At 34.2% G+C, this 13,401-nt stretch overlaps 2 protein-coding genes across 2 annotated transcripts; both read left to right on the forward strand.

The window, feature by feature from the left end:
* The first annotated feature begins 1,070 nt into the window (after nt 1-1,070).
* On the forward strand, nt 1,071-4,318 carry LOC146138296 (uncharacterized). Its single transcript, XM_083394308.1, has 5 exons — nt 1,071-1,165; nt 1,402-1,519; nt 2,692-2,854; nt 3,198-3,321; nt 4,105-4,318. Exons 2-5 carry the CDS (start codon nt 1,413-1,415, stop codon nt 4,164-4,166), a joined length of 456 nt encoding a protein of 151 aa, XP_083250434.1. The 5' UTR covers nt 1,071-1,165; nt 1,402-1,412; the 3' UTR covers nt 4,167-4,318.
* Nucleotides 4,319-8,699: 4,381 nt separating this feature from the next.
* LOC146138297 (uncharacterized) lies at nt 8,700-11,782 on the forward strand. The gene is made up of 6 exons (XM_083394560.1): nt 8,700-8,734; nt 8,947-9,064; nt 10,298-10,460; nt 10,794-10,917; nt 11,303-11,425; nt 11,721-11,782. Exons 2-6 carry the CDS (start codon nt 8,958-8,960, stop codon nt 11,780-11,782), a joined length of 579 nt encoding a protein of 192 aa, XP_083250686.1. The 5' UTR covers nt 8,700-8,734; nt 8,947-8,957.
* Nucleotides 11,783-13,401: the final 1,619 nt, after the last annotated feature.

A 13,401-nucleotide genomic window follows, 5' to 3' on the forward strand; every position in this document is an offset into this window, starting at 1 on the left:
ATAAAACAAATAACAATAACGCACACACAAACGATGAAATAATCGGTGCGACACATTCATTTTATAATTAAAAATACAACAATATAAACGAGACAGTTGTAAAATTACCAAAATGAACATGAGTTGAATATCGCCCTGGAATTATCTTGTTGATTAATTAATCACACGCGATCAAACAGGACATTTTGCATTTTCATTTTTACTCGTTTGTTTTTGTGAAAACCGTTAGTTCAATTTGATAGCATCAATAGTTTGTACTCCCTATATAATACGTTAAAAGTGGATTAATCTTTTTTTACAAAGGGTTGATAAATTAAGTATTGGCAGTCTCGGGCCGGATAACTTTAAATATTAACGCTCGCGGTTCGGATATAAAATTTGGTAGTATTATACTTGTTTGACTTCATTATTTACAAACGAAGGAAAAATATACAAAAATCTACTAAAATATATACTGAATTTTAATAAATTTTACTTTGGTTTCAAGTTTCAACTAAACATAGTATATTTTAAATCTAAGCGTTGCTGTCATTAATGGAATTGTTTTGTAAACTGCGAGGCGGAAGAATTAAACCTGTGGGCCGGATTTGGCCCGCGGGTCGCAGTTTAGTGACCTCTGTGGTAAACTATGGAAAATTTGACTGTTGCGGGTTTTTATAACGAAAAACAACGCTTGTCAAATAAGTTATTGTTCTTGCTGAGTTCAAAATAGTTTATTAGAGGTTTCATTTATGTGAAGTAATACTTTTTTGAGGGCAATGAAAGACACACACAAACATATGTGTTTAATAACATCTGTGATCTAGCCCCTCGGAAGTTGCTTTATGACCAACGATTACTTTTTTTTTTTTTTTTTTTGAGGGCAATATGAGATTGATCAAATTAAATGTTCTGTTTAATGAAAACTACTACTCCCAGTTAAAATAATATACACATGTTAACATAACATAATCATGTCCGGAATTTGTTTTCGCAACTCGACAATTTATAGTTCATCTACTGTATCGATGGTATAAAAATAACAAAAAGTCGTAAAATGAAGGAGTCGTGCCATTCTGTCATTTCCTCAATAACAAACAACTCAATCTATATAAAAGTGCATCTCACTGAAGTTTTAGTTATGGAATAAATATTGATCATATCTTTGACGAAAAGTTATACAAAGGTACGTTCTTATCTTTAAATTCCAGCTAACTATACGATTTTTTTTATAGTTAAAATCGTTTGTAACAAGACTGTAGGTATAATGTGCGTAATTCACTGCACGTAATGCTCTGTAAGCATGTTACTTAATAAGCAGGCCCCGCGAAATATTATTAAGCAAGACCCGCTAATATTAAATATTATTACTTAATATTAAGCAGGTCCCGCGAACTCACGGATAACACTCTTTTTCTTCAGATCGCATCATAATGAATGGCAAGGTCCTGGCAATGTTGCTTCTCGTCTCTTTCATTGTTCTCAGCGAATCGTGGGGACGGCGCCGGAGTGGAGCAAGGCGTAGAAGAGTGTGGCGCAAGTGTGTAAACGCAATACTATAACTTCAAGTCTTTACCTATAATATATTTTATATATTAAATTTTCGCATTTTGGTTTCATGCGTAATGAATTAATGTTAATTCGAATAGGAGACTGTCGATACTCAGTGTTCTTTGACTTGTATAAGCTATAGGCTATGTCAGACCTGGGCAATACACGGCCCGCGGGCCGGATCCGGCCTGCCAAGCAGTTTAATCCGGCCCGCGGCTTATTTTCAATAAAATACGCGAAAACCAGGGCAAGTTTGACAGATCTTGTCAAGACCCCGCAAAATTCGATTTTTAGCCTGTTCTAAATGCTAAAACGTAAATTATTTTTTGATTTTCTTCTGTGTGGCTCGTATGTTCCACGCGATTTTTTTGGCAATTTCACAGAAAAATAGCGTCCTTTGCTAAGTGGCACTCTCTCCAACGAAAGTTTAACAAACTTAGCCTAATATTTAAAATATTTATAAATATTGGGCTAAGCTGGTTAAACTTTGCAACACATCGGTAACTTAAACTTTTAAAAAAGAAGAAAAAACATATAGGCAAGTTTTTCGTACGAAATTTTCACGTATTTTAATCTTAAGTTTTGGGTCAACGCGCCCCACAACTTAATAAACGCTAATACATCAAGCAATATACATTTTTAGTCGGTGCTCAATGCTTCACGTACCATCTAAATCTAAATTAAAGTTTGCATTCTCAAACAAACATGTCGCAAATTTTTCGCGTTTCGCGCGACGTTTCGTGACCTTCTTGAAATCCGACTTAAATTGCACATTTTTGCACAACTCTAAACGTAATAACAAACAGGTTGATTATTTATTTTACATCGTCAGAGTATGACGTCATATTGTATGTATTTTAGATCCTATATTTGACTCGGCCCGCCACAATATTTTAGGTTTCTCATGCGGCCAGCGGCTTAAAATAATTGCCCACCGCTGGGCTATGTTCTACTTTTTCCAGTATTCTGCGAACCGGGCAATTCTGAATAGTGTATTAATAAGTTGAAAATGATCTAATCTAAAATAACTAAATAAATACGTTATGGTTTTCACTTAATATTACCAATATACCCAAAACGTATACAGATAGGATGTCAGTGTAAAGTTTAGCGCATTGTACAATATTGCTTAGTTTTAGATAATGTTATTGTTTGATTTAGAATCGCGAAAGCGGCAAAGAAAGTAGTCCACGTTGTCAAGAAGGCAATTCCGCATATCAAGAAGGTTGTGAAAGTTGCCACCAAGGTTTTGCCCTATCTCGGCGTGGGTGACGAAGATCAAGTGTTTGAAACGATTGCCTATTTAAAAAGTCTCCAGGAACAGGTAAAACGTGTTCATACAATTTCCTGTTGGTAGCCAATATTTATGCTAGTGTAATAAGTGCAACACAAGGCATTCACAATAAAGCGAAACAGTTATGCAACAAGCTGCAAAACATTTGTTGTTTTACTTGGCACAAACAGTAAAGCAATCTTTCCAAACCCGTGCGGTTTAACAACTGAACGGCGACTCTGTTCGTCCCTTTATTTTAATTTGAAAACTATAGACCACAATAAGGTGTTTGCTTATTTATCCTCCCATGGCTTTAAAAGACAAATATATGTGGCTCAGTACCTTGGTGTATATGTAAGGTTTCGCATAGCTTAAATACCACTATGTTTATAAGGATTTGGACCAGTTCAACGAGGCAATGAAAAATGTTGAAGGAGAAATGGTGGCCACCTTTGGCCAAGATGAAGCAGAGGAGAACATGAAGATGTTGAGCGACTTGGTGGAAACATCAGAAAGTGGTAGGTCAAGCAAATAAATTATATTTTGCATTTGGTGTTTCATTGCTAGGCAACGAAATGTAGGGCTTATGAAGTATAGCATATGAAAATAAATCCAATTACAACAGGGGTCACCAAATTTCGCTGGACAGATATTACATTTTGTGTTAAACTTTACCAAAATAAAGAGTGAAAACAATTCACTAAACTTGATATTATAGTGGCGCTAATATGTTGCGAGGCTGGAGAAAGTCAAATTTATTGATCGTTGGTTTAGAAACTTTTGTAGAACAAGGGCCATATTAAAAAAACGCAGTTTAATACTTCTACTGGTTCCTGAAGTATTTTGATCACCGTGAGTTACTTAATTGATGTTCTAGGTGTTTTTGAAACTTGTAATATGAGTCCACGTGGAGACCTGATCAACTTATAGCTGATACACCCACCTAAAATAGGTGGAAAACATTTCATCTTTGTAATCTATGCTGTGCGCGGCTTTTTCGGTTTCGAACTTATCGATATATCCAGCCAAATAAGCCGATTCTTTTAAATCCTAAATTCCGAGTTCGGCTCCTACTCTGACGTCCTATTACATATACAACTATTTCGAAAGGGAGATCCTCTCCAAATAAGTCGCTATCGAGCATCTAAGTTTTTGTTTATCACGAGCTATGCTTTATCCATTCTACTATAACATTTAAGTTAGATTTTTTCGTGGCAAATCTGAGCATTTCTTTTTTGTGCCTCTTTAAAAGAATAAATTTTATCCGTTTTAATATATATTTTTTCAACTTCGATTAACAGAATTGAAGTCACTAATGGACGGAGAGGATTTTCTGGATGATGACTTGATGGCTGAGATGTAATAAATAATTTCATTTTCAGCAGTGATGTTTTATGTGGTTATTTTGCTAATAAAATGTCCTGTATGAAATGGCAATTCTCAACTTCTTAAGTTGCAGTTATAAGCTTATCACACAAATATACAATTATTCGACGAATTTCAAATTCTTGTGCTCATGTTACCATTTATTTTGCCTATTAAAAAGCTGTACCACTGCCCTACCTATTTCACCACTTAGAAGTAAATCGTGAGACTTATATGCCAAGGGAATACCTTTTCATTTATGATGTCATAAAATCTCGCCGCAAAAGCATAATTTTAAAATATCATGAAACACCGGTTACCAGAGGAAAACGGTCGAAGTTTTGACAAAATAAGGACCCAAGTCGAAAATTGGAATATTTCTTAAGGTTATTCAGGTGTTCTAAGACCTGGCCCTTTAAAATAAGGACGAATCTTAGAAATAAGGGCGGTATGGCAACCGTGATTATAATAAAACCATAACTCTAATTTCTAAGAAAATTCGTCTTGCTTAAAGTTATGATTTGCTTCAAGAAAAATTTCGCATTGTGACAAATTTTTGAAGCATGAGAATGGTTATGAATATGTGACTGTTTATCAGTAGGGCGATTATTTTTAGACTTGTCAAACAAAATCAAAATTTTTTCAAAATTTACACGTTATGCCAAAATTTGTTAAAATTATTTCAAATGAAAATCGATTAAAAATACACATAAATCTTTTACAACATAAAAAAGCAAACTATATTGAGCTTTTTGAAACGTGATTCTGTTTAAATTTTCTTTATTTTTTTAAATATTCAATATTTTAAAATATTTCATCATATGCTATTCCACCTTTACAATTTCCAGTTAGCGGCCATATCAGTTTTAAAATTTCGTATAGCGCATGCACATGTCGCACTCAGGACTCGGGTATATAGTTCTACGTAATCTTACTCGAGCCCCGAGTCCAACTCCGACTCCGCAGCCCTGATTGTCGTTTATCCTTTTTACTAAAATTGCGCTAGGATCAGGACCTATTTCAAAAGTGATAAACAAAATGGAAGAAGAGATGGTGGCCGAGTTCGGTAAAAACGAGGCAGCCAAGAACATGGAAAGGTTGAACGACCTTGTCAAAGCATACCAAAACGGTGTGTAAAAAACATGACATCATAAAGTAGTTTAGGGCAAAATCACAATAACGAAACAATTCAATGAAATAGTTATATTAATTGTTCGAATTGTTTTTATGATCTTGACACCTAACTGGATGGAGAAGAGATGGGAGGGCGACTTTCAAAGTGAAGAGCCAGTAAATTTGGCCTTAACGCCAGCAATTGCATTTGTTGTCGAATAATAAACTAAATATCTGGAAAAGTGTTTCGGTAAACCTGTACAGTTGCTGAACGGAGTAATAGGGGTTGATTTATATATGATAAATCATGTTTATTTAGGAGAGTAGTAGGTAAGGTGCACACAAGCATAAAGCAGAGAACACGCATTCAAAAAGTTACACTGAAATCGGTATGACGTGTAAAGTACGGAAATTATTTTTTTTTAAACTTAATTTGTTGTAAGCTGCAGTGACTGAACATACAGCGCCATCCCGTGTCATCATTGAATCAAACAACATACATTTCGTGATAATATAAATTGCAAAAAAATACCCAGCAAACAAAATAATAATTTATTTAATTTCCATTCAATTTAAAAAAAAAAAATAACGATAAGTTTAACTTACATTAAAAATTCAAAATTGTAGGCTATTAAGTTCTCCATTTTGAAATTCATTATACATAATAAGTTGAATATTAAAACCCTTTTGTTTATGAAAATTTAACGAAATATTTTTTTATTAAACAGTTCGTCATACTTTACGATCTGCGCCGCCGCAAACAGACATTTATAACCAATATAGGCTTCCCTCTGTTGTTGTTCACGAAGTCTATTCTTGTAGATTTGAGTATAACCAAACAAGCGAATTGGAAAATTAGACAACTAACGTGCAGTCAGGGGCGGGTCCAATGGTGTCAAACTTTAACTAAATAATTGAAAAAAAATTCGCGTGTCACGCAACATGGTTCAGCAAGCATTGAGGCAATAGTATTCGCCGTCTCTGTCTATTAAAGAGCAACATAATGTCGTTCGTATAAGGCCTGATTCGAATAACAGCCTTAAAGTTAGACAATTTAAAGTAGACAAGCAACAACTCTTTACCACGTCATCTAAATTAACAGTTCTGCTCATTGTAAAATAATCGTCATTTGAATAGTTCATTCCATTAGAATTTTTCTAAAGTATGTTCCTAAACAACATCTGTCGTATGAATTATTTACACAAATCCTATGTTAAATTTTATATTTAAGCTGTGGCGCCAAAGTTGTGTTTTTATAATTTCTTTTTATGGTTTTTAGTTAAAGTTTTATTTTTTCACTCCATCTGACAATGAAGGCAATGCACACGAATAATACGAAAGCAAATATCTTCAGCGTATTAGCAGAACCATCAGCCTTGAACCACAAGTGGTTATACAAAGAGACTGACTTTCTATTTTAGGAATATTTTAGAGATTAAATTTGCGAAGAAAAAATGACGAGGAAATATTTATATAAATACAATTACAACATTTGCTAGGAAATAGTTGTAAAAAAATAAGTACGCACATGTTACGACAATCTGCAGAATCCCTACTTAACGGCGTGTCGGATGACAAGCGCTACACGAAGTGTATGCAAACTGTATTAATATAGGCGAACAGTATGTAAAACAATAAAACGCGACCAACGTCTAAAAATTGTGCAGAAACGTAAATAGCAAAAGTCTCCAAATGTATATCCAAGCAATCCCGAAACCCGACTGCCAACATTGGTTTTCGGTTTCTTAGATCACCATAAAGAAGGAAGAAATAGTGTAAGTGTCAAACGAAACTAATTATTAGATGGCGACGGAAAACGTGATTAGACAAGAAATAAAGCGTAAACGGTAAAGTGCAAAAGTGGAAAAGCGATATAATTTACGCGTTAGCATGAAAGAGTGAAAAGAACAAGACGCGTACAAATAATAAAACAAATAACAATAACGCACACACAAACGATGAAATAATCGGTGCAACACATTCATTTTATAATTAAAAATACAACAATATAAACGAGACAGTTGTAAAATTACCAAAATGAACATGAGGTGAATATCGCCCTGGAATTACCTTGTTGATTAATTAATCACACGCGATCAAACAGGACATTTTGCATTTTCATTTTTACTCGTTTGTTTTTGTGAAAATCGTTAGTTCAATTTGATAGCATCAATAGTTTGTACTCCCTATATAATACGTTAAAAGTGGATTAATCTTTTTTTACAAACGGTTGATAAATTAAGTATTGGCAGTCTCGGGCCGGATAACTTTAAATATTAACGCTCGCGGTTCGGATATAAAATTTGGTACTATTATACCAGGGTTGCCAGATGTAAAAAATAAAAAAAGCCAAACGCACTCTATAAAAAGGCCAAAAAAAGCCAAATCTACTACAAACTCTAACAAGCCTATGTTTTTCCTTAAATAAATAAAAAATGCAATAAATGGTCATACTGGTACATTAAAGTTCTCTTTTTGTGGCAAATTTTCTTAATTTTTTTCTCTTTTTGGAATTTTTTCTTGGCAATTTTTTTTGTTTTCGCAAATTTTTCTTAGCAATTTTACTCTTTTTGTGATATTTTTTGGAATTTTTTTCACTTTTTCTGTTAGTTTGATCTCTTCATAACATAACACTCATGACATTTTGGAATAAAACGAAAAAAGCCTAAAAAAGCCAAATTTCATTTGGATTTTTTTTTGAAAAAATAAAATCCTAAGAGGTTAAAAAAAAGCCTAAATTTTCAAATTTGGCTTTAAAAAATCCTAACTGGCAACCCTGTATTATACTTGTTTGACTTCATTATTTACAAACGAAGGAAAAATATACAAAAATGTACTAAAATATATACTGAATTTTAAGAAATTTTATTTTGGTTTCAAATTTCAAGTAAACATAGTATAGTTTTACATCTAAAAAGCGTTGCTGTCATTAATGGAATTGTTTTGTAAACTGCGGAGCGGAAGAATTAAACCTGTGGGCCGGATTTGGCCCGCGGGTCGCAGTTTAGTGACCTCTGTGGTAAACTATGGAAAATTTGACTGTTGCGGGTTTTTATAACGAAAAACAAGGCTTTGTCAAATAAGTTATTGTTCGAGTTCATAATAGTTTATTAGAAGTTTCATTTATGTGAAGTAATACTTTTTTGAGGGCAATATGAGATTGATCAAATTAAATGTTCTGTTTAATGAAAACTACTACTCCCAGTTAAAATAATCTACATATTTTAACATAACATAAACATGTCCGGAATTTGTTTTCGCAACTCGACAATTTATAGTTCATCTACTGTATCGATGGTATAAAAATAACAAAAAGTCGTAAAATGAGGGAGTCGTGCCATTCTGTCATTTCCTCAATAACAAACAACTCAATCTATATAAAGATATATCTTGCTGAAGCTTTTAGTTATGGAATAAATATTGATCATATCTTTGACGAAAAGTTATACAAAGGTACGTTCTTATCTTTAAATTCTAGCTAACTATACGATTTTTTTTCATAGTTAAAAAGAGTGTAGGTATAATGTGCGTAATGCTCTGTGAGCATGTTTCTTAATAAGCAGGCCCCGCGAAATATTATTAAGCAAGACCCGCTAATATTAAATATTATTACTTAATATTAAGCAGGCCCCGCGAACTCAGGGATAACACTGTTTTTTTTTTAGATTCCATCGTAATGAATGGCAAGGTCCTGGCAATGTTGCTTCTCGTCTCTTTCATTGTTCTCAGCGAATCGTGGGGACGGCGCCGGAGTGGAGCAAGGCGTAGAAGAGTGTGGCGCAAGTGTGTAAACACAATACTATAACTTCAAGTCTTTACCTATAATATATTTTATATATTAAATTTTCGCATTTTGGTTTCATGCGTAATTAATTAATGTTAATTTGAATAGGAGACCATCGATACTCAGTGTTCTTTGACTTGCATAAGCTATAGGCTATGTCAGACCTGGGCAACACACGGCCCGCGGGCCGGATCGGCCCGCCAAGCAGTTTAATCCGGCCGCGGCTTATTTTCAATAAAATACGCTAAAACCAGGGCAAGTTTGACAAATCTTGTCAAGAGCCCGCCAAATTCGATTTTTAGCCTGTTCTAAATGCTAAAACGGAAATTCTTTTCGCGCTTCGCGCGATTTTCTTCTGTGTTGCTCGTATGTTCCACGCGAATTTTTTGGCAATTTCACAGAAAAATAGCGTCCTCTTCTCAGTGGCACTCTCTCCAACGAAAGTTTAACAAACTTAGCCTTATATTTAAAATATTTATAAATATTGGGCTAAGCTGGTTAAACTTTGCAACACAAAGGTAACTTAAACTTTTAAAAAAGAAGAAAAAACATATAGGCAAGTTTTTCGTACGAAATTTTCACGTATTTTAATCTTAAGTTTTGGGTCAACGCGCCCCACAACTTAATAAAGGCTAATACATCAAGCAATGTTCATTTTAGTCGGTGCTCAATGCTTCACGTACCATCTAAATCTAAATTAAAGTTTGCATTTTCAAACAAACATGTCGCAAATTTTTCGCGCTTCGCGCGACGTTTCGTGACCTTCTTGAAATCCGACTTAAATTGCACATTTTTGCACAACTCTAAACGTAATAACAAACAGGTTGATTATTTATTTTACACCGTCAGAGTATGACGTTATATTGTATGTATTTTAGATCCTATATTTGACTCGGCCCGCCACAATATTTTAGGTTTCTCATGCGGCCCGCGGCTCAAAATAATTGCCCACCTCTGGGCTATGTTCTACTTTTTCCACTATTCTGCGAACCGGGCAATTCTGAATAGTGTATTAATAAGTTGAAAATGATCTAATCTAAAATAAGTAAATAAATACGTTATGGTTTTCACTTAATATTACCAATAAATATAGTAAAAGGCACTTAGGAAAATTAAATGTTACGAATCTGAATATCGTTATACCCAAAACGTATACAGATAGGACGTCAGTGTAAAGTTTAGCGCATTGTACAATACTATTTAGTTTTAGATCATGTTATTGTTTGATTTAGAATCGCGAAAGCGGCAAAGAAAGTAGTCCACGTTGTCAAGAAGGCAATTCCGCATATCAAGAAGGTTGTAAAAGTTGCCACCAAGGTTTTGCCCCTTCTCACGTTGGGTGACGAAGACCAAGTGTTTGAAACGATTGCCTATTTAAAAAGCCTCCAGGAACAGGTAAACCGTGTGCATAAAATTTCAAGTTGGTAGCCAATATTTATGCTAGTGTAATAAGTGCAACACATTAGTCTTTCGCAATAAAGCAAAACAGTTATGCATCAAACTGCAAAACATTTGTTGTTTTACTTGGCACAAACAGTAAAGCTATCTTTCCAAACCCGTGTGGTTTAACAACTGAACGGCGACTCTGTTCGTCTCTTGATTTTAACAAGTATAGACCACAATAAGGTGTTTGCTTATTTACCCTCCCATGGTTTTAAAAGACACAATGTGGCTCAGTACCTTGGTGTATGTGTATGGTTCGCTTGGCTTGTATACTATGTTTATAAGGATTTGGACCAGTTCAACGTGGCAATGAAAGATGTTGAGGGAGAAATGGTGGCCACCTTTGGCCAAGATGAAGCAGAGGAGAACATGAAGATGTTGAGCGACTTGGTGGAGACATCAGAAAGTGGTAGGTCAAGCAAATAAATTATACTTTGCGATCGGTGTAAAATCTTATTTTGGTATCGGTGTTTCATTGCCATAGGCAACGAATTTTAGGGCTTTTAACGTATAGCCTATAAAAATAAATTTATAACAGGGGTCACCAAACTTCGCTGGCCAGATATTAAATTTTGTAATATACTTTACCAAATTAAAAAGTAAAAATTATCACTAGAATTGATCTTATAGTGACATTAATATGCTGCGAGCCTGAGGAAGGTCGAAATTTATTGATCGTTGGTTTAGAAACTTTTGCAGAACAAGGGTCATATTAAAAAACGCAATTTAAAGAAATACTTCTACTGGTTCCTGTAGTATTTAGATCACCGTGAGTTACTTAATTGATGTTCTAGGTGTTTTCCAAACTTGTAATATGAGTCCACATGCAGACCTGATCAACTTACAGCTGATACACCCACCTAAAATTGGTGGAAAACATTTCATCTTTGCAATCTATGACGTGTGCGGCTTTATTGGTTTCAAATTTTTCTCCAGCCAAATAAGCCGATTCATTTAAATCCCAAATTCCCAGTTCGGCTCCTACTCTGGCGTCCTATCACAGATACAACTATTTCGAAAGGGAGATCCTCTCCAAATAAGTCGCTATCGAGCATCTAAGTTTTTGTTTTTTACGAGCTATGCTTTATCCATTCTACTATAACATTTAAGTTAGATTTTTTCGTGGCAAATCTGAGAATTTCTTTTTTGTGCCTCTTTAAAAGAATGAATTTTATCCTTTTTAATATATATTTTTTCAACTTCAAATAACAGAATTAAAGTCACTAATGGACGGAGAGGATTTTCTGGATGATGACTTGATGGCTGAGATGTAATAAATAATTTCATTTTCAGCAGTGATGTTTTATGTGGTTATTTTGCTAATAAAATGTCCTGTATGAAATGGCAATTCTCAACTTATTAAGTTGCAGTTATATAAGCTTATCACACAAATATACAATTATTCGACGAATTTCAAATTCTTGTGCTCATGTTACCATTTCCTTTGCCCATTCAAATCTGCTCCTGTCAAACGAACTCTTGCTTGAACATTCAACTGAAGATAAGTTTAATCACACGAAGCGCTTGCTCGATATAACTTAATTTAAGATTAATTAGGCAGAAATAGCACGTGAACAAAGAGTTTATGACACTACACGACACACCATGTCTGTTTGTGCGTAAAATGTTTTCGTGAAACGGTATAAAACGTGAAATACAACTGGGTGAAGAAAAAGTTTGCTTTGCTTTAAGTTGGCAAAGATATACGCCGAAGCCTAGATCCCCTTGAACTTAGCCCTGCCTCAAATAATGTGAATTTTAAATTTATGGTTCGTGCATTTTAAACTTTATGCGGGCCTGGTTCATCTTAAAATTCATTACAAGATAATTATTTGTTTTAGCCGCAACATGTGTTTACTCTAAGATGCGCAACTGCGCATCATCTTTTTTACTATAATTATGCCTTGAAAATGCAATATATTTATAAGTTACTTTGCAAAAAGCCGTTACCAAGTAAGCCTCAAAGGATTGGAGTCTTAGACCGACCACGCCGCAATCAGACAGATGTGAAATAATATCATTTAAAGGGCATGCAAACCTGGATTGGTCCGGTACTGCAAAATCTACCACCTTTGATTCACTTACTTACGACGTTTAAAGTGATCAAATATCGTTAATCAGAAATATAACCAATTAACCCAGAGACTTTACATTGGGTTTCAAGTAAAAAGTCTTATTATTGATTCTCTTACATACGTTGGAACAACAGTAGTGGTGGTCTGGGAGAAGTTTTTTAAATAGTTTTGGCATTATTCCACGTTTTTCTTTAATTTTCATATAAACACCACTAACTCGTGTTGATAATGCGATGACACATTTGTAATATTTTTTACGACCTAAATGGTTATAAATGTGTGACTGTTTATCAGTAGGGCGATTATTTTTAGACTTGGCAAAAAAATTTAAAAATTTGTTAAAATTTAAACGTTATGTCAAAATTTGTCAAAATTAATGAAAATCGATTTAAAATGCACATAAATAGTTTACAAAATAACAAAACAAACTATAGTGAGCTTTTTGAAATTGTAGTTCAGTTTAAATTTTATCAAAACTAAACACATTTTAAGTGTAATAAAGCTTCATTAGAGTAATATACGATGTATGCGAGCTTGCAGAATTAACCACCCAGGCCTAGTTTATTGCATTAGGTTTAGCTCGAACTTCGTTTTTGGTTTTTACAGAAGTGTATCTCTGATTTGAATAATATGCTAGATCTTTGTTAATTTTCTGCAATTATCTTTACGTGGTGTTCAACTGTTTACACAGCGATTTGGAAATTAACCAGCGTCTTGCTCCCCTTTGAATTTTAGTAGTTGTTTTGTCTTTTCGAAATGACCAAGATATCAACATTTTCATGAGTTTTACATAAACCCGAAAACATCAGTGAGTTGTG

Source organism: Ascidiella aspersa, chromosome 7, assembly GCF_963924565.1.
Source record: "Ascidiella aspersa chromosome 7, kaAscAspe10.2, whole genome shotgun sequence".
Classification (NCBI taxonomy): Eukaryota; Metazoa; Chordata; class Ascidiacea; order Phlebobranchia; family Ascidiidae; genus Ascidiella; species Ascidiella aspersa.